Source organism: Schistocerca piceifrons, chromosome 4, assembly GCF_021461385.2.
Source record: "Schistocerca piceifrons isolate TAMUIC-IGC-003096 chromosome 4, iqSchPice1.1, whole genome shotgun sequence".
In the NCBI taxonomy this organism is placed as follows: Eukaryota; Metazoa; Arthropoda; class Insecta; order Orthoptera; family Acrididae; genus Schistocerca; species Schistocerca piceifrons.
The window spans coordinates 3,088,426-3,110,180 of NC_060141.1; the positions used below are offsets into that span (position 1 = coordinate 3,088,426).

At 43.0% G+C, this 21,755-nt stretch overlaps 1 protein-coding gene across 1 annotated transcript in view; it reads left to right on the forward strand.

The window, feature by feature from the left end:
- The window catches only part of LOC124796287 (cytochrome P450 9e2-like), a 43,440-nt gene extending 22,037 nt beyond the window's left edge, over window positions 1-21,403 (forward strand). Inside the window, exons 7-8 of the mRNA XM_047260408.1 lie at window positions 1,371-1,637; window positions 21,177-21,403. Of these exons, the coding sequence (XP_047116364.1) occupies window positions 1,371-1,637; window positions 21,177-21,343 (434 nt within the window). The 3' untranslated portion in view covers window positions 21,344-21,403. The remainder of the gene's footprint in view (window positions 1-1,370; window positions 1,638-21,176) is intronic.
- Window positions 21,404-21,755: the final 352 nt, after the last annotated feature.

A 21,755-nucleotide genomic window follows, 5' to 3' on the forward strand; every position in this document is an offset into this window, starting at 1 on the left:
GTGTGATAGATTGTCATGTGTACGTAGTGTAAAGTCGTAGACTTTCGAACCACCGAAGAGAAAAGTGAATTTCTTTTCCATCTCATGTTTTTGCCTTTTCTTCCTGTGATGACGATCTGAGAGACTGGAAACAGTACAGGATAAAGGTTTATTTTTTCAGCTGTTGGTTACAAATACCGTTCTTTGAACGCTACCAGCAGTCTAACAAGCACAATGACTGTGCATAAGAAGTTAAAAGGAATGGGTACAATGTTCGAGCACCTCCTGATGGACCGCACAGATTTGTGGCCAATATTAAGCGATGCTTGAAATGATGTAAACAGCGACGGCACTGGATTGCAGATGACTGGAAACGAGTGATACTGAATTAGAAATCGCGCTGCACCTTGCGACAGCTCGACGGAAGGATTGAGGTTTGGCGGATGGCTAGGAACGTTACCTGCCTTTGTATGTAGCGAAGTACGGGAGAGGTGGTGTTACGGTGTGGCTATGGTCTCCGTGGTTTGTATGTGTGATGTCCCTTGTTACTGTTAACAGAACGGTGAATGCGGAAGAACACGAACACACTTCACAACACAGTGTGCAACATGCAGTAGAGGAACATTTCGAGACGATGATTGTGTCAATAGGACAATGCACCTAATCACAAAGCACGACTTGCGACGCAGTGGTACGTACACAACAACATTCCTGAAACGGACTGGACCGTCCAGAGCAACGTTCCTACCAGAACCCAGTGGCTCACCTTTGGGGTCGGTCAGAACGTCGACTCCTCTCCAGACCGCAGCGTCCAACATCGCTGCCTTCTCCGGTTTCGGCTCCTGAGGAAGAACGGGTCGCCGTTCCTCCACAGACACCTTCTGGGCCGGCCACTGTGGCCGAGCGGTTCTAGGCGCTTAAGTCCGGAACCGCGCTGCTGCTACGGTCGCAGGTTCGAACCCTGCCTCGGGCATGGATGTGTGTGATGTTCTTAGGTTAGTTAGGTTTAAGTAGTTCTAAGTTCTAGGGGACTGATGACCACAGAAGTTAAGTCCCATAGTGCTCAGAGCCATTTGAACCATTTGATGACCTCAGATGTTGAGTCCCATAGCGCTCAGAGCCACACCTTGTTGCAAGTGTAGACAGCAGATCTGAAGCCGTTATAAAGGCAAAGTATGGGCACGCCCCATATCAATCTCCACTAATAGGTGTCCGATTACCTTCGACCTGATATCGAAACTGCTTGGGGACCTGGTCTTCGCTATACAGTGAATTGTACAGTATTTTTTATCTTATGATTACATTCTGTGTACGTTTTCCAGCCGCATGCTTTTCCTGTAGCCCAGCCCGTATTGTGAGTGTGAGCTGACGGCTCGTGCCGTGGTCCACAGAGACGCTGCGCATGTACACCCCTGGCTCAGCCTCAGACCGCAAGTGCGTGAAGCCGTACCGCCTGCCCGCTACGGACAGCTGCCCGGACGGACTCCAGCTGGAGCCTGGAGACGGCGTCTGGATCCCCGCGCACGCCCTCCACCACGACGAGAAGTACTTCCCTGACCCCGAGCGCTTCGACCCGGAGCGCTTCAGCCCGGAGAACAAGCATCTCATCAAGCCCTTCACCTACATCCCGTTCGGCGTGGGACCTCGTATTTGCATCGGTAAGCCATTTACTGTTTCTGTTCATCTTCTCCACAATTTCTTACACTACTGGCCCTTAAAATTGCTACCAAGAAGAAATGCAGATGATAAACGGGTATTCATTAGGCAAATATATTATACTAGAACTGACATGTGATTATTCACGCAATTTGGGTGCATAGATCCTGAGAAATCAGTACCAAGAACAACCACCTCTGGCGGCAATAGCGGCCTTGATATGCCTGGGCATTGAGTCAAACAGAGCTTGAATGGCGTGTACAGGTACAGCTGCCCATGCAGCTTCAACACCATACCACAATTCATCAAGAGTAGTGACTGGCGTGTTGTGAAGAGACAGTTGCTCGACCACCATTGACCAGACGTTTTCAGTTGGTGAGAGATCTGGAGAATGTGATGGCCAGGGCAGCAGTCGAACATTTTCTATATCCAGAAAGGCCCATACAGGACCTGCAACATGCGGTCGTCCATTATCGTGCTGAAATGTAGGGTTTCGCGGGGATCGAATGAAGGGTAGAGGCAGGGGTCGTAACACGTGTGAAATGTAACGTCCACTGTACAAAGTGCCGTCAATGCGAACAAGAGGTGACCGAGACGTGTAACCAATGGCACCCCATACCATCACGCCGGGTGATACACCAGTATGGCGATGACGAATACACTCTTCCAATGTGCGTTCACCGGGATGTCGCCAAACAAGGATGCGACCATTATGATGCTGTAAACAGAACGTGGATTCATCCGAAAAAATGACGTTTTTCCATTCGTGCACCGAGGTTCGTCGTTGAGTACACCATCGCAAGCGCTCATGTCTGTGAGGCAGCGTCAAGGGTAACCGCAGCCACGGTCTCCGAGCTGATAGTCCATGCTGCTGCAAACGTCGTCGAACTGTTCGTGCAGATGGTTGTTGTCTTGCAAACGTCCGCATCTGTTGACTCATAGATCGAGACGTGGCTGCACGATCCGTTACAGCCGTGCGGATAAGATGCCTGTCATCTCGACTGCTAGTGATACGAGGCCGTTGGGATCCAGCACGGCGTTCCGTAATACCCTCCTGAACCCACCGATTCCGTATTCTGCTAACAGTCATTGGATCTCGACGACCAACGCGAGCAGCAATGTCGCGATACGACAAACCGCAATCGCAATAGGCTGCAATCCGACCTTTATGCAAGTCGGAAACGTGATGGTACTCATTTCTCCTCCTTACACGACACATCGCAACAACGTTTCATCAGGCAACACCGGTCAACTGCTGTTTGTGTATGAGAAAGGGGTTGGAAACTTTCGTCATGTCAGCACGTTGCAGATGTCGCCACCGGCGCCAACGTTGTGTGAATTCTCTGAAAAGCTAATCTTTTGCATATCACATCTTCTTCCTGTCGGTTAAATTTCCAGTCTGTAGCACGTCATCTTCGTGGTGTAGCAATTTTAATGGCCGGTAGTGTATTTAACGTAATGTACCCCTTGATACACATTTTCGAGTGCACTGTTACTATTGATGCTGAAATGTTTAATGAAAGGTATAGTACTTACATAAACACTTTACGTGTATTTCACTCGTCATCCTCACTATTAAGTACTGTCTGGGACACTGGCAACGTCAAAACCATCTACACTGTGTTTATTGCACTTGTTACAGAATTGTTTAAAAACACACTGGGTGTCATTATGTGGGTGCAATCAATTTTGGCGATTAAGTGGATAGTATTGCGCTTGAGGCTCTGATTCAACGGAACGTTATTTAGGTCTTAGTTAAACTACAGATGTATTGTTAAGTTTAATTGCAAGTGCCTAGTCTGAGATGTTGCTGTGTTATTTTGTCGACTGACATTGACTGTAGCAGAACACAAATATTAAGCAGCATCTTTAGAGTTTTCTGACAGCTGTGTGACGGTACTTTGATGCCAGCACAGGGTACCACTTATTCAGTGTAGTCGTACAAAATTTTTTACTGACTCTGGTGGTAGTCTTCTCAAAAAGTTTCGTCCGCTGTTACACTCGCAGTTAGTTCGTGACTCCTTGAAAAATGAATACAGCCAGAGCAGCAGTAACAGTTAATTATACGCACTATAGATCCTGCGGTGGTTATGCAGTATGTAGAAACTTGCACAACATAGAGTAGCATGGAGACCTGGTTCAAACAATTTTTCGGACTGAAGACAACAACAGGTTCTGCATTCAACGCTCAGTTGGGCCTGTGTTTGTGTGTCTTATAAGGGGGGCATTCCAAAAGTCCTGCACACTGCACATGCCCGACTGTTAAGGTGGCGTTATCGAGTTGAAATTCATGTCAGTTGTAAGCGAGATTTTAGTTGTGACAGTCGTACGTACTGACCAGCCAGAGCATTGTGACGACCGACTCAGTAGCCGGTATGTCGACCTTTGGCACTGGTAGCAGCGGCAACGCGTCGTGGCAGGCAAGCAATGAGGCTCTGGTGGGTCGCTGGAGGGAACTGGCGCCACATCTGCACGCACAGGTCACCCGATACCCGTAAATTCCGGTGTGGGGGGCTGTGACCTCTGACGCCACGTTCAATCACGTCCCAGATATGGTCGATCTAGTTCATACACTCCTGGAAATGGAAAAAAGAACACATTGACACCGGTGTGTCAGACCCACCATACTTGCTCCGGACACTGCGAGAGGGCTGTACAAGCAATGATCACACGCACGGCACAGCGGACACACCAGGGACCGCGGTGTTGGCCGTCGAATGGCGCTAGCTGCGCAGCATTCGTGCACCGCCGCCGTCAGTGTCAGCCAGTTTGCCGTGGCATACGGAGCTCCATCGCAGTCTTTAACACTGGTAGCATGCCGCGACAGCGTGGACGTGAACCGTATATGCAGTTGACGGACTTTGAGCGAGGGCGTATAGTGGGCATGCGGGAGGCCGGGTGGACGTGCCGCCGAATCGCTCAACACGTGGGGCGTGAGGTCTCCACAGTACATCGATGTTGTCGCCAGTGGTCGGCGGAAGGTGCACGTGCCCGTCGACCTGGGACCGGACCGCAGCGACGCACGGATGCACGCCAAGACCGTAGGATCCTACGCAGTGCCGTAGGGGACCGCACCGCCACTTCCCAGCAAATTAGGGACACTGTTGCTCCTGGGGTATCGGCGAGGACCATTCGCAACCGTCTCCATGAAGCTGGTCTACGGTCCCGCACACCGTTAGGCCGTCTTCCGCTCACGCCCCAACATCGTGCAGCCCGCCTCCAGTGGTGTCGCGACAGCCGTGAATGGAGGGACGAATGGAGACGTGTCGTCTTCAGCGATGAGAGTCGCTTCTGCCTTGGTGCCAATGATGGTCGTATGCGTGTTTGGCGCCGTGCAGGTGAGCGCCACAATCAGGACTGCATACGACCGAGGCACACAGGGCCAACACCCGGCATCATGGTGTGGGGAGCGATCTCCTACACTGGCCGTACACCACTGGTGATCGTCGAGGGGACACTGAATAGTGCACGGTACACCCAAACCGTCATCGAACCCATCGTTCTACCATTCCTAGACCGGCAAGGGAACTTGCTGTTCCAACAGGACAATGCACGTCCGCATGTATCCCGTGTCACCCAACGTGCTCTAGAAGGTGTAAGTCAACTACCCTGGCCAGCAAGATCTCCGGATCTGTCCCCCATTGAGCATGTTTGGGACTGGACGAAGCGTCGTCTCACGCGGTCTGCACGTCCAGCACGAACGCTGGTCCAACTGAGGCGCCAGGTGGAAATGGCATGGCAAGCCGTTCCACAGGACTACATCCAGCATCTCTACGATCGTCTCCATGGGAGAATAGCAGCCTGCATTGCTGCGAAAGGTGGATATACACTGTACTAGTGCCGACATTGTGCATGCTCTGTTGCCTGTGTCTATGTGCCTGTGGTTCTGTCAGTGTGATCATGTGATGTATCTGACCCCAGGAATGTGTCAATAAAGTTTCCCCTTCGTGGGACAATGAATTCACGGTGTTCTTATTTCAATTTCGAGAAGTGTATATGGCGAGTTGGGGAGCCAGCAGATCAACTGGAACTCGCCACTGTGTTCCCCGAACCACTCTATCACACTCCTGGCCTTATGGCGTGCGACATTATATTGTCGAAAAAAGCGATTGCTGTCGGGAAACGTGATCGTCATGAAGGGCTGTACGTGGTCTGCAAACAGTGTACGATACTCGTTGGCCGTCGCGGTGCCTCGCACGAGCTCCACTGGACCCACGGAGGCCCACGTGAACGTTCACCGGCGCATAATGGAGCCGCCGCCAGCTCGTCTCTGTCCTGCAGCACAGGTGCCGAGCAGCTGTTCCCCTGGAAGACGACGGATTCGCGCCCTCCAAATGGCTCTGAGCACTATGGCACTCAACTGCTGTGGTCATCAGTCCCCTAGAACTTATAACTACTTAAACCTAACTAACCTAAGGACATCACACACACATCCATGCCCGAGGCAGGATTCGAACCTGCGACCGTAGCGGTCGTGCGGTTCCAGACTGTAGCGCCTTTAACCGCTCGGCCACTCCGGCCGGCTTCGCGCCCTCGCACCGACGTGATGAAGAAGGCGTGAGGCTTCATCAGACCGTACAACGCTCCACCACTGATCCAACGTCCAGTGCGAGTGGTCACGGGTGCACTTCGGTCATAGTTGCCGATGTCCTGGCTTTAACATTGACGTACGCATGAGTCGTCGGCTATGGAGGCCTATTGCTAGGAGTGTTCGGTGCACTGTGTGTTCAGACACACTTGTACCCTGCTCAGCATGAGATCAGTTCCGCTACAGTTGGACGCCTGTCGTGTTTTACCAGTCTGCCCAGCTTTCGACCTCCAACATCCGTAATGAGGGGGACCGCCTAGCCCCACAAAATCCGGACGTGGTTTCACCTCGGTTTCGCCACGTGTTGAAGGCACCCACCACAGCACTCCTCGAACACCCGACACGTCGTGCAGTTAGCGAAATGTTCGTGCGGAGCCTCGGGGCCACCACAGCCTGCCCTAAGTCAGGTTCAGGTAGACCACGCGCCGTCCCAGTTCTACACACGGACAGCCTGCTCACTGATATTACATGTCTCGTGCCCGTGTCTGACCATCAGTCATTCCTCGCCAGGCGACGCTCCTGTCGCCTGCACGGGTTTGTACCGCCATCAGGTCAGTGGTCGTGATGTTCTGGCTGATCACAGTGTATCTGCGTTTACCGGTCTGCGTGGCTGTGTCCTGACCCATTCAGTTTTAAAACGGAAGCTGAAACCGAGTCAGATCGAATTACACGTAGTGGGCAGCGTCCTACATCTAAATCGAGTACCTACGTGTAAAGAACCCAATGCAAACCCACAACGCTTTGAGAGGGGTGTGTGGGATAGTGTAGTGGATCATAGCAGAGTATCGCGGTGATTTCCACGTTTCCGCGAAGGTCGGGTAAGCACTGAGGACAGCTCGAGAAGTGGAAGGCAATCAGCTGCAACAGACTACACTTCTCAGGTTATTGATAATGACGTTTTCAGAGAGGATCGACGAAAGACACGTGAGCAAATTGAGTATGACGTCAGAGTGGCTGAACCTTCAGTTTCAAGAATAAGAACTAAAAAGTTAAAGATGAGAGAAATTGCTGCCGCTTGGGTTCCTCACGATTAGAGTGAAGAGCAGAGAGGAGGTTGCAAAAGAATCACAGAAGAATTGCTTCAGCGTTATCGGGCGGAAGGAGAACAGTTCCCGAAAGTATTGTCGCACTTGGTGAAATCTGGATACGAGATTCTGAGCCAGAACCGAAGTCCCAAACGTCAAAGTGGAAAAGTTACCACTCTGCACGCTTGCAGCTGGTGTCCTGGTTTCTCGCGATAATGCAAGAGCGCATATTGTCCTACCACTTGTAGGGAAGCAGCCTACTCACGCTGTAGTAAATTCACATCAGTTTCCATTGTGTGCCAGCCAGTCTGCTGTAACTAGCTCTGACGTCAGAAATGTTGCGCAATACCTTAAAAATCAAGCAAATGACCTAAAACTTTTCTAGCATGTCAGGAATAATACTAAATTAATGTGTGTTAAATATCAGTTCGATAACTTCAGCCATTTTTGTAATTTGGACGTTTTTCTAAAAAGATCATTGGCGCAACAGAAAAGAGCTAGAGACTTCAAAATTTATATTTAGATTCATTTTTCATAATGATTTAATAAAAACAGTACTTTGGATTTCACAGATTAAGACTTTAGTAGAAATTCATGATTTTCTGGTTTTCGTCTCAAACCTGAAGGAAGCAAGATAGATTAAGTAGGCTAATGAATAAGGCTAGGATGTTTAGATTTAAATAGGTTGGAGGTCCGCTATGACTGTGAAGATGTGAAAAGTTTCTTTTGAATACCTATAAAATTATAGCGATAGCGGATCTCAAAAGGGCCAGTTCAGAGCTCATCTGCTGCGTGCAGCGTAACTTAATTAATTCTCTCGCCCAAAATATTTAACTTAGCCACGTTAAAATTTTATTATAAATACTTACCTGCGTGCTGAATGCACGTTTAAATTAACAGCTTCATCGGCTATCAGCAAAAGAAGCTATAAATTATTATGTAACTTGAAGTGGTGCGTAACTAGCCCAGCGGCTAGTCTAGAGAGCCGATTTGAGCAGGCGTTCTCTTAGCCGTCCGCACCGCGGCTATATATATAAGAGCGCTGCGCGAGGAATGAAGGCCCCAGTTCTCTCCAGACGCTGAATAGCACGTCAGCTGTGTCGGGAGTCGCGTCGCTCGGAAGCACTGCCACAAACAGCCTCGGGTGCCGTATTAAGTTACTAAATATACGCGGAACCGTGAAAGCATTTCAAGTGAAGGATTAATTCTGGGATGATTTTCATTATCTAGCTTCAGTTTGCGTATTGTCGTATTTTCACGTGCCGTCGCGGGACAGACATTCTACCAATTATGTAGCGTGGCGTTTGATGAAATATTCTCATCAAATCTTGGCGAGCATTCTTTTGACTTTTAATTCGGACATTTATAGTTGCATCAGCGCATTAGACTCTGAACTGCTCTGTTAGTTAGGTGGTTGGGATACTTGTGTTGTTATCAGTGAATTTCAGAATATACTCAACTATTTTGGAAAATCGTTTTTGATTAGAAATCCCGAACAATCTCCTACTTCCTCAGAGCTATAAGCTGCAGCTATAATAATATTCTCAGATAAAGTGGGCACTAGGAACTCTCATTTCAGGCTCCACGTTTTGTTAAATCACATTCTGGGTGCTAAAAAGTAAATAGAGAGCCATTGTTGAGAATGGCGAAAGACAGCCTTAACAACATTCCAAAAGCCGGGAAATGCAGTGTTTTTCCAACATTTAAAAAACAACAAGCTATTCACACAAGTTATTCGCCGCCCCACATATGGTGCATCGGCCGGGAAACCAACTAAGTGAAAGTGATTTTTAACTATTCGGATTCGCGAGTGAAATGCGACACGCAGCTGAGTAATAGAACAGTGAAAGTGTTACGTGGGCATGTGGGCAACGCAGTTGGGTTAACAACGCATCTGGATTGACGGAGCTGGCACTGAGTCTAGCGGTGCTGCCGGCATCGCGAGAAGCCAGTTTCGCCGTACCGCAGTCGTCCGCCGCAGCAGCCGTAGCCGCGCCCGCAGTTACGGGCCACGCAAACACACCACAGCCGTCGGAGGGCCGTCTGCAGTTCAACGTGCCACGTCGCATCAGGAATCCTGGTACGCCGCGCCGACAACAACAACGTCGTGCAGAAGGAACTAAGTTAAGTGAAAAATTGTTAAAAATTTTAATAACCTGCACTAAAAGACTGTCGGCGATGGAACCGCCAAAAGAAACTAAGGTTAAACTTATATCAGAACCTATGGCTGTTGAAGGAACTGTAAATCCAGACAATGGTTCAAGTGTAAATATGCATGAAAGTAGTAATGTTAAAGTAAAATATGAAGTATTGTCTCCTGACAGTAGTGTGCGAAGGGGTAATGATTCAATAATAGAGACCCCTGTAGTAAAGCAGAAAGTAGAAATTGTAAATTTATTGGATGATAGTTTCTCTGATGAATTAAAAATGAAACAGTCATCAGGGATGGTAGAGTTTAAGAATGAGAAGTTAGATATGACTGATCAATCAAAAGTTTCATTTAGTTTTGATGATTCTGGTGTTGGAGCTAGTTTTTCGTCACCTGAGTGTGATAAAAAGCCAGCTAGTGAGCAACCCAAAGATGCTGGGGCTATTGATTTAAATGTTATATTGCAAGCAATAGCTGCCAGTAATGCTGAATTAAAGTCTGAAATAACTGAGGTCAAAAGCAGTAATGCTGAATTAAAATCTGAGATTGTGGCCAGCCAAACTAATTTTAATAAACGATTGGAGGTAATGGACGATACCTTCAAGGCTGGTTGCAATAAGTTGAAAGAGGATCTAGACAGTTTGAATTGTAAAATTGATTACAACCATGAGGATATTAAGAAAAAGGTTGCTCAACAATTTTCTGAAATGTATAAAACAGTTAAATCCGAGGTTGCTGAGGTTCGCAAAGACTTCCAAACGGAAGATGCGAAGCTGGAGCACAAGTTAACAGAAAAGATCGAGGCGGAATCTGAACTGTGCTCAGATAGATTTAAAGATGTTAATATTAAAGTAAACATATGTCAAGCAGACGTAAATGCAATCAAAACTGATACTACTCATATTGTACAAAGAGTAGCTAATGTTGAAATGAAAGTAGAAAATATCAGTACTAACATTGCTAACATTGAGAGTAAAGTAGCTTCAGTAACTTCTGGTAATGGTAGTATACAACAAGTTGTAGCTGCAAACGCCGCTTTTATCGGGTGTCGGCAGTTCTTGCGGTTCGATCCAGATAAAAATATCCACCCGCTAGATTTCTGGAACGATTTTGAGGATGTAATTCCACCAACTTGGTCTGAAAGAGAGAAAATCTCATTTATTAGAAGCCATTTAGCAGGTGACGCCATGCGTTGGTCAGCTGATGTTATGTTAAAATGTAAAACATTAGCGGAGTTTAAAACAGCTTTTATTAATGAGTATTGGTCTAGCAATAAGCAAAATGAAGTGTTAAGAGAATTTTGGAGTCGAAAACGCTTCAATGCAGGCAAGGAATCAATTAAAGAATTTGCTAGGTCATGGATTTCACGTTTGTCACATTTGGCGGAAAAGCTAAAGCCAGAAATGATTATACTAGGTCTTGAAGCCAAACTGCCATGGTATTGGCAAACTAGAATTATATCTGCCCCTAGAGACAATCTGGATCGTTTCATTGAGTATTTGGAACGTGTAGAACGTGTTGCTGCCAATGAGGAGCAGGCACGTAATAACAGAAATGCCAATAACAATAGTAGTAATTTTAGGAACGAGCAGAATGGCAATGTAAACATCAGGACAGTAGGTGTTTGCCATCCTAAGAGAGGTAGGAATCAGGGAAATAATTATCAGAACCAACAATGGCGTCCAAGGGATAATAATGTTGTTCCAAACAGAAATATGCACGTAAACAACAGTACGGGAAGTAATGCTATGCCAGTCAACTATAATGAAACTAAAGAAAACAGTAGTAGGCCGAGGCAGGAAAACTAGTTCCCGTCTATGAGGACACTGGCGCTCACCAGGCGGTTACTTTTCCTAAGCCAGTAGTTAAGGGAATTGGTAAGACAGATCAGAATACTCAGACTGAACATGTGGATGAAGAGTCGGTAGCATATAAGGATACAACAGAAATATTAGATCACTCACAGTTTTTGATAGATACCGTGTTAGAAACGCTTTCTAAGTGGGAAGAGAAAGAGAAGGCGCAGCAGTGTAACAATAGGGAAGAGCTACAAAATATTGAATTGACAGGTGAAGAAGCAGAAGAAATTCATGCTTATATTTACGATGAGAATGATGTGCTCTTATCTAAAGTGCCTGTGCAGGATGTTGATAATGTACTAATAGATTTAGGACAGGAGATAAGTGAGAATGTAGAGGGTAGGCTGTTGAGGGTCAATGAACCCAGTAGCTGTGACCAGTTGTCACTTGAGAAGGAAACTGACGATAATGGTAAAAGTGGTTTAGCTGTAACTAGTGTTATGCCCGGTCTGGAGACGCAGAATCACTCAGACTACAGTAATTTGGGTTATGTTCAGCAAACTAAATGTAATGAAGTCGTGCGGTGTTTCGATTTAAAATTAATAGACCGACTGGAAAAGGCAGCTGAAAATGTAATTCAGGAAACCCCTACACACTGTGACCTAAATGTAATGAAGACAGATGTCAATCACTTTAGTTGGAGACAAATCCAAAAGGAATTACTAGATGAATTTGAGGAACCACATGTACAACCTAGAATAAGCCACCCTATAATAATAGTGAATATGTTGGGTATCAATGTACGTTGTCTCTTAGACAGTGGAAGTGAGGTGAGTGCAATATCTCAGTCCTTCTTTGATGCATTACCTGGTAAAGACAAGCTTATAGTAATGAGGGTATCAGGACTAAGAATAATTGGTGCTACTGGCAAAGTTTCAAAAACGGTAAAGCAAGAAGCTTTACTGCCCTTTAACATTAATGGTAATTTAATTGATCATCCATGTTTAATTGTAAACAATCTCAGTATTGAGGTTTTAATTGGCATAGATTTCTTGTCAAAATATCAGAGTGTTGTTGACTTTGAAAGCAGCCAGTTAAAAATGATCTTACCAATAACCGGAGTAATTATAGTACCTTTTAGTGATAAACATGTAGTAACTGATCATGAAACTTGGGAGCTGCCTATACGAGTTCTGAAAAATAGGAGGTATTGGGACGAAGGTGTTAATCTTAGTAACAGTAAGCTGAACACAGAAGAAGAAGAAGAAGCAATTATTTTAGACAAAATAGAAGCTAAATTGCAGGAAATCGATAAGATTTCAGACAATCAAAAGGAAGAACTGAGACAGGTTCTAAAGAGGCATCATAAGGTATTTTCAGATCGACGTGGCAGATTCATAGGCAGCCAATGAATGCTGTAGGGAGGAGGTTGTTCTGTAACCTCTACACAGTGTGGCAGCTGTGCAGTCCCAGCTGTGTGAGATCTTCTTTCCCTTTCAGGTCTCACTCGTTCTTCATCTTTCCTATCCACCAAAATTTCAGCTCTTACTTCCAAATACTAAAAATCTTCCGGTACGTCTATTAAGTCAGCATTCAGCCAATGAAGGCTGTAGGGAGGAGGTTGTTCTGTAACCTCTACACAGTGTGGCAGCTGTGCAGTCCCAGCTGTGTGAGATCTTCTTTCCATTTCAGGTCTCACTCAATCTTCATCTTTTCTATCCACCAAAATTTCAGCTCTTCTTTCCAAATACTAAAAAAATCTGCCGGTACGTTTATTAAGACAGCATTCAGCCAATGAAGGCTGTAGGGAGGAGGTTGTTCTGTAACCTCTACACAGTGTGGCAGCTGTGCAGTCCCAGCTGTGTGAGATCTTCTTTCCCTTTCAGGTCTCACTCATTCTTCCTCTTTCCTGTCCTAAAAAATTTCGATCTTTTCTTTCCAAATACTAAAATTTTTCTGTCATGGCTATCAAGCCATGAGTTATGTAACCATTCTGTCCACCGATCAGTGAAGAAAAATACCTAATGTGACAAACCTAATAGTGACAAACAATAGAGAAGTATGATGTAATTAAGATACGATGTATTAGAGTAACAATTATGTATAGTACCCTGGTAATATAGTAAGTACAAAGTGTTGTTTTATTGGAAATGGTCCACCAACAGTAATTTAAAAAGATATGTGAATTCATATACAAACAAGATTTGAAGTGATAGTGAAACCTAGTGTATGCATTAGAGCTAACTAAGAAATAGTAAAAGAGATTGCTTAGTGTTAGAAAAAAAATATGCAGATAAGTTATAAGATTAAACTCACCTGATGTAGCAAGGAAAGGCCGTGTAATAGAATTGAGCAGTGTTTGTGGTTGAGACGTGAAGGACACGTCCCTGAAGGATTTATAAGGTTGGAGCTGGCCATTATTTTAGTGTAGTGTGTGACAGGATACACCTACACGTATTGAGGTTATGAGTTGGAGGCGTGAATGCGACCATAGGCACCCTTATGTTAGATGAGATAGAGCAGCTCATGGTATCCTATAGGTTTAAGGAATTTAGCATTACGCTCGTCCATAATTACTTGATGCACTTTAGTGGTAGGTCCGAGAGAGACTACCTGACGTTTCAGCGTCCGATCGAGTGGAAATGGATTGCCACGTGAGCAAACTAATCAGCTGCAATACACTATGAATATGAAATAAATGTGCTATCCTATGCTTTAAATACTAATAGAGTGAGTGTTAATTAAGTTCATACACTAGCAAAGTAAATTAATAACATACTGACAAACGTGGAACATTATTTTAGCTCAGCATAAATACACTTCAAAGTAAGTAAGTACCTAATTGCAGATGTGGAACTAACACAACAGCAGAGGACCAATAAGTGGGTTTTGTAGTCAACTAAACGTAGTGTGTTTTGAACACTCAGAACTGTACTATTACCAAAAGTTACTCACATGTACAAAGAAGCTGAGAAAACAACCACTAATCATACTAATACTATCTCTAAGAATAAGGTAATCAAATATGAGTCAGTTAAGTGCTTAAAATACAAATGTGTCAGGAATATACCGAGCATTGGTTCAGTGTTCCGGCCCAGAAATAATAAATTGACGTTAAATAGGATTCATGATTGTATGCCATGAGCATAGATTTCTCTAGTACGTGACTAACGGCGTTTTGAGCCTTTTGTTTACCGATTTTATGACATTTAAGTAACCGCGAGAGTAATGTTGAAAAAAATTCTGTTAACTTTGTTCCAGTAACATATTGGAAGATAAAATGTATATATCCCCATTTCATTGTGACCCACCCTTAGATGTTAAGTGAACAGAGTCTGAGGCACTCTTTTTGTTTGTTCTACAGGACGAACCAGATAATGGCAGCCTGGTAGCTGCGTGAAAGCGTGGAGTGACTTGGACACAACTCACAGTGACCCCTCCCCTTTCACCCATGTAGTTTAGAGAGAACGTGAAGGACGCACACCATAGCAACTTCCCCTCCTCTACCCTTGTGAATGGAAGTGTAGGACGCCAGCCAAAGCGGCTACAACCACGTGTGTAAAAATTATTTGTGAACTTTTCTTTCAGGTTTAGAAAAGACTGCTAAGAGATAATCATCTGTTTATGTATCATGTTATTTTCTTTGAATTTGTGTATGTAAAAATGTATTTAATGGATCTAAGGTTTTCATAATTGTTCAATTCGTATGTGTTTGTTTGTCTAAGGCAATATGTATTCCAAAATATTTCATTGACTTTGCTTAAAAATTTGAGTAATGACATTGTTCAAAAGGCAGTGAACATGCCCACAATTTAAATAATTAATGTAGGTAATCAGTTTTCTTTAATGTTTCTACATGTTTATATTTCAATTTTGATTTTTTTTAGGGAGTTAAATTGTACTCTTGCTTCCCTTTTTGTAATTAAATTTTTTTTCATTCATTAACATTCATAAACAAAAAAATTTAAGTAGAGGGTGATGTAGGGAAGCAGCCTACTCACGCTGTAGTAAATTCACATCAGTTTCCATTGTGTGCCAGCCAGTCTGCTGTAACTAGCTCTGACGTCAGAAATGTTGCGCAATACCTTAAAAATCAAGCAAATGACCTAAAACTTTTCTAGCATGTCAGGAATAATACTAAATTAATGTGTGTTAAATATCAGTTCGATAACTTCAGCCATTTTTGTAATTTGGACGTTTTTCTAAAAAGATCATTGGCGCAACAGAAAAGAGCTAGAGACTTCAAAATTTATATTTAGATTCATTTTTCATAATGATTTAATAAAAACAGTACTTTGGATTTCACTGATTAAGTCTTTAGTGGAAATTCATGATTTTCTGGTTTTCGTCTCAAAACTGAAGGAAGCAAGATAGATTAAGTAGGCTAATGAATAAGGCTAGGATGTTTAGATTTAAATAGGTTGGAGGTCCGCTATGACTGTGAAGATGTGAAAAGTTTCTTTTGAATACCTATAAAATTATAGCGATAGCGGATCTCAAAAGGGCCAGTTCAGAGCTCATCTGCTGCGTGCAGCGTAACTTAATTAATTCTCTCGCCCAAAATATTTAACTTAGCCACGTCAAAATTTTATTTTAAATACTTACCTGCGTGCTGAATGCACGTTTAAATTAACAGCTTCATCGGCTATCAGCAAAAGAAGCTATAAATTATTATGTAACTTGAAGTGGTGCGTAACTAGCCCAGCGGCTAGTCTAGAGAGCCGATTTGAGCAGGCGTTCTCTTAGCCGTCCGCACCGCGGCTATATATATAAGAGCGCTGCGCGAGGAATGAAGGCCCCAGTTCTCTCCAGACGCTGAATAGCACGTCAGCTGTGTCGGGAGTCGCGTCGCTCGGAAGCACTGCCACAAACAGCCTCGGGTGCCGTATTAAGTTACTAAATATACGCGGAACCGTGAAAGCATTTCAAGTGAAGGATTAATTCTGGGATGATTTTCATTATCTAGCTTCAGTTTGCGTATTGTCGTATTTTCACGTGCCGTCGCGGGACAGACATTCTACCAATTATTTAGCGTGGCGTTTGATGAAATATTCTCATCAAATCTTGGCGAGCATTCTTTTGACTTTTAATTCGGACATTTATAGTTGCATCAGCGCATTAGACACTGAACTGCTCTGTTAGTTAGGTGGTTGGGATACTTGTGTTGTTATCAGTGAATTTCAGAATATACTCAACTATTTTGGAAAATCGTTTTTGATTAGAAATCCCGAACAATCTCCTACTTCCTCAGAGCTATAAGCTGCAGCTATAATAATATTCTCAGATAAAGTGGGCACTAGGAACTCTCATTTCAGGCTCCACGTTTTGTTAAATCACTTTCTGGGTGCTAAAAAAGTAAATAGAGAGCCAGTGTTGAGAACGGCGAAAGACAGCATTAACAACATTCTAAAAGCCTGAAACTGATTCAGCATTCAAACATTTGGTAATGCAAGCATTTATGCAGCAAAACTATTTTACGATTAACTCGCCGCCCCACACACTGAGAGAAACGCTCGACAAATATGGATGGTCAGCACTTCCCCACCCACCGTACAATCCTGATATGAACCCATCAGACTTTGAGTTGTTTCCCAGATTGAAGCAATAACTTTGTCGAAAACGTTCTGGTACAGCTGACGAAGCTCACAGTGAGGTTATCCGAGTAATCAGACAGCTTAACAATGAAGGTGGCCTATCCGGCGTACAGAGATTGCCAAAACGTTGGGAAGCTGCCATAAGCAAGAATGGAAATTTTAGTAAAAGCCTGTAAAGGTATTTTGTAAAATAAATTATTTTCTTCGATTCTGTCTTACAGTGTGCATAACTTTTGAGGAGAACCTCGCAGCAAGTTAATTAGCACCGTTGTTAGGTGTACAAGTTCAATTATTGATACTCCCACAACTGCTAGTTAACTTACCCCAAAGAACATAAGAAATCAGGGGGTTGCCACACACAACAGTATTAATCCAGCTGCACGTTGAGGATACCTTTGTTTATATATGGGTGTTTCATTAAATAGTACAGCTAAACAAGTTATATGGGAAAATGCTCCCGAACATCCAAATGAACTTACCTTTTGTGACGTTAGGTTGTGCATGAAAGCGTAAAGTCGAAACTGGTCGTCACGGTAGGATTTTTTACCTAATAGTAACCAACCAGAAGAATTAAGATAAAACAGTGCATGATCGTATGGACTCACGAATCCTGACATTCCACTAGAGAGATTGTGCATGCACGTAACATCACAATTAGCGACATTATTGTGAAGAGGCTACTCCAGATCACTGATACCAATCGCAGCTGTTGTGTATTAAATTAACCGATGCGTCCCGCCAAACTTTAATCTAGCACATTTGTGTGAACCTTAAGACACCACCTCTCCTCCCGCGTCCCGCAAAACTTTAATCTAGCACATTTGTGTGAACCTTAAGACACCATCTCTCCTCCCAGTACAGTAGAAAGTCAAGCTGTGAAAACGTCTTCGACAAGCAGCATTCTAACCTCTTACCTCCCAGTCTAGCCCCAACGTACACTTCCGCGTTAAAAAGTTCTGTTATGGCGACAAGTCTCTTCTAAATAAAATTCATCGAGAGACGATAGAATTCTGTCTTCTTTCTTCAGCTGCTGCTCCGGAGCCATTTCTAACAGCCTCGATCGGTTAATCATTTAGACAACTAGATCATGGTACGAAGAGATTCGGAAACAAGTCATCGATTCCGAAAATGCAGTCGCATCGCAAATACAGCGTGTGAAACTTGCTCCTAATGATGGCAGAATCTCTGCACTCACTTCGACCGAAACAGTTTATACTGATTTAATCATTAAGATGGTAATGCCAATCATAACGTAACAGGAAGAGCCAAAACTGTTCACCAAATAACTGCAAAGAAAATAATCACTTTAGGCATATACGATCGTGTGTTTACAATGAACAAATACCGGTGTTTAGCTGCTGGTCACATAGCAGCGATTTGATTAATCTGAAAGTACCATACGTGTACACTACACAGAATGTCACAGAAACATGCGCATAAAGTGCACTATTTAAATAGCTAGAAAACAGCAGTCTGTGACTCTGTTCATACGTAGTATTAATCGTAACAATTCGGAAAATAATAATACTGAAAATTAACTGTAATTACTGAAAATGGGCTGTAGTTACTGAGAATCCGTTTTTGTCCACCGGACAATCCAAACTCGTAACAACGGATTAATGCTAACTGCACAGGACTGTTATTATTACAATTAAATCAGTCTCAGTTATCAAAAAATGTTAAAACACTGCTCACGAAGCCAATACAAATACAGTAAGCCACAACGACTAGTAAAATGATGAAATCAAAATTAGGAATCGCGTCGTAATTAAAATTACTAGAGCTACTGAGATTCTTTCAGAGAATTCAGACATTGAACAAATCTTACACTTGTGGTGCCTTAAGGATGACATTACGTTTCGCAGGGATAAGTGATAAACTGAAGTGATATTATTAAATATTTGGAACATTGAAGGGAAATCAGAGACACCAAGTGCGAAGTAAGTTTTAAGTTTTACAAATCGAGTGCAGTCCCGCAGTTTATTTATGGCAATGAAATTGGATGTTAACGTAAAATGACAAAAGGAGAATTCGAACTTTAGAGGCAGAGTTTGTGACGAGAACTAGTAGAGTTACAGTATCAGTGACGAAACGAAACCATATGGGCTTAATTAAAAAACTTTCGCCATCTTACACTTTTCCAATATAGGACTCTTTATACTGAAGATCCTCTGTCTATTAAGTGTAACGAATAACGACTGATTTCAGATTTTTAATTATATAAACGATCAAACTATTACTCAGAAAATTGCATAGTTCTAGTTCTAATTAATTTATGATTGAGTCTCTTACAAATGGTACCAAGACTTACAACAGCGTAAACTTACACAATCCTAATTCAGATAATAATAAATAAGACTATCACAAAAACTATTATAGCCAAAATTCATTCAAGAGAAACCTTAATTCCACTGAAAGTGTCTTATACATACTGTTGATCTGAACTTCCTTTTTTTAATGCTAAATACGAAATCACTTTCTAATGTTCTGCAAAATTATATTTGTTTGGTCACAAACCGGCTTTCGCGTCTTACGTCAGCTTCAGGCGATGATAATTACGTGCGACTTACACAGATATTATTCGTACAGAAGATACAAAAATGGTGTCTAATGTTTACATACGAAAGCAATTTTTTTTCTTTTTTGGTAACGTAAAATTAAATTACATTAACTAGACAGGCAGACGAACAAAATTCTTACGTTGAGATATATTTAACAGTTGATGTATTAATGGCTTGAATGTAGTATTTGTAACAGAAACTTAACAAACAGGAAAGAGTAAATTGAGTCTGATCATTTAATATTATATTGTGTGTCATGTGTTTGGTTTATTTGGTCGCGAATACATGGCACAGAATGCCAGCTTAATAGTAAGTGGTCAGACTCAGTTTCCTTTTTCCCATTTGTTAAGTTATAGATTCAAATTGTAAAAAATCACCTTGTTTCTTATCCATTGTTAAATGCATCTCCATTTAAAAATTTTGTCCCCTCCACCTTTTTGTACTAAATGTAATTATTTCTGTGTGACAATTAAAAAAGGTTATAACGTTTTGCTTTGTAAACACTACGCGTCAATTTTGTATCTTTTGCACAATCAATTATGTGTTTAAGTCGCACATCATTTCTAACTGTTTTTGCGACATTCGGTTGTCACCTGAAGACGGCCTAAGAACCCGAAAGATGAATCCTCAGAAAACAAATATAATTTTGCAGAAAATTAGGAAATGTTTTCCCATTTAAAATTATTAAATACTACTATCATGTTCTGCCAAGCACCAATGAAAAGTTTTCTTGAAAAAAAAAAAGAAAAGACCTCACATAGCTGCTTGTTATGAGAGAGACACTCCCATCATCTGGCTGTGTTTGAGTTACCAAACAGACGTACCTGAACGTGCGAAACAGCTGTCGTAAGTTAAAGGTATAGGCTCATACCATACTTGTCTAAGACCAGTTACTTGTGTCCCTGCATCCCATGCCATCTCACTGCTGCCTCACCTTCTACAGTAGCCTCACTGACCAATTACGCTCCTCTTACAGCTCTACCCTGACGGCAGACTGCACAATTTCTGCTTTTCTGACTCATTTAGTTGTTGTTACTCCTAGCTATTTCTATAATTCCTTTCATTTTTTTATTTTTTTATCATAAAGAGAATAACGTTTGCCATTTCTCGAAATGTAATACTAAATGCAAAAATAGCCTCTAGAGGAATTTGTAAGGCTAATAAGTATTACAGACAGGAGGAAGCTATAAGTGTACTGCGAAATCTAACAGAGCATTTGAAATAAGTTGTGGCTAATTTTGCAAAGTTTAATACAGAACTGAAATTTTTATGTTGGTCAAATGCTTCTGCCCCAAGAAGATGGCTTTCACAAAAAACTCAAAGTTAACATTTCTGTGTTATGACATAATTAAAATGAGCGTTGTAATCTATTAATACTTTTGCAATGTTTAGTCAATTCATTGTGTTGCACGTGAATAATATGAACAGTTGGACTTCTTTGCACATCTCACACTGTCCTTCACGTCTTCATGGAATACCAGTAGCGTGATATAATATTAATAAACCACCTCAGTCGCAGCTGAACTGTTTTCATTAACGCTACTGGGTTCAGGGTGGTTATGCCATCTTCAGGCATATACATTATATTGCTTTATACATTTGCCTAAAATCATAACAATCCGCTTACAAGTATCTGAGTATTAAAATCCCAACTAAATGCGCTTCCCATGTGATCAGCATGCAGTTTTCATTACGATAACCAGTAATAATAGAAATGTCTACGACAATACGTGCATTTTTTCTGTGTGCTAAGTTTTACCTGTACGCAGCGCTGGCTATTCAGTTTACGTACGTTTCTTCACTGGATGAACCATCCGTGTTCCAGCCCAGAGGTTCGCACTACTGGAGTTGAAGGTGATGCTCGTCTACCTGCTGTCCAAGTTTACTCTCCGCGTGGTCGACAAGACGCCGGTACCTCTGCAGATCAAGCCGAACAGCCTCATGCTGTCCATCAAAGGTGGCGCCTGGCTGGGAATCACTCCCAGATCGTGAAGCATTAAAAAGTGATTGGAAGAGCCAAAGCTACCTGACACATACTCTGTGATTTGCACTTAAGCACAACTTAATTTACCTCTAGGTGCTGCTGAATTCCCAACACCTACCGAGGTCAGCATATCGTATGTCTTCCCTGATGATTGTGTATCTTGATGGCATGGACTCCGCAAAATGCAAAATCTTGCAGCAGAACGTAGATAGTGCCATTGAGGTGAATCGTCTCTCAGATTACGCTTTTTCAAGTCTGTAGAGTGTGAGACACCAATTACGTGGCGTCCTACGATTTAATACGTTCTATTCCTGAGGGGTTGGGGGATGAGCTTGTGGCAGACATCATCTACCAACAGGTCTGTGTATAATTTATGTGTTACCGCAGGTATCAGATGAGCTACGAGTTCCAATACTTCCA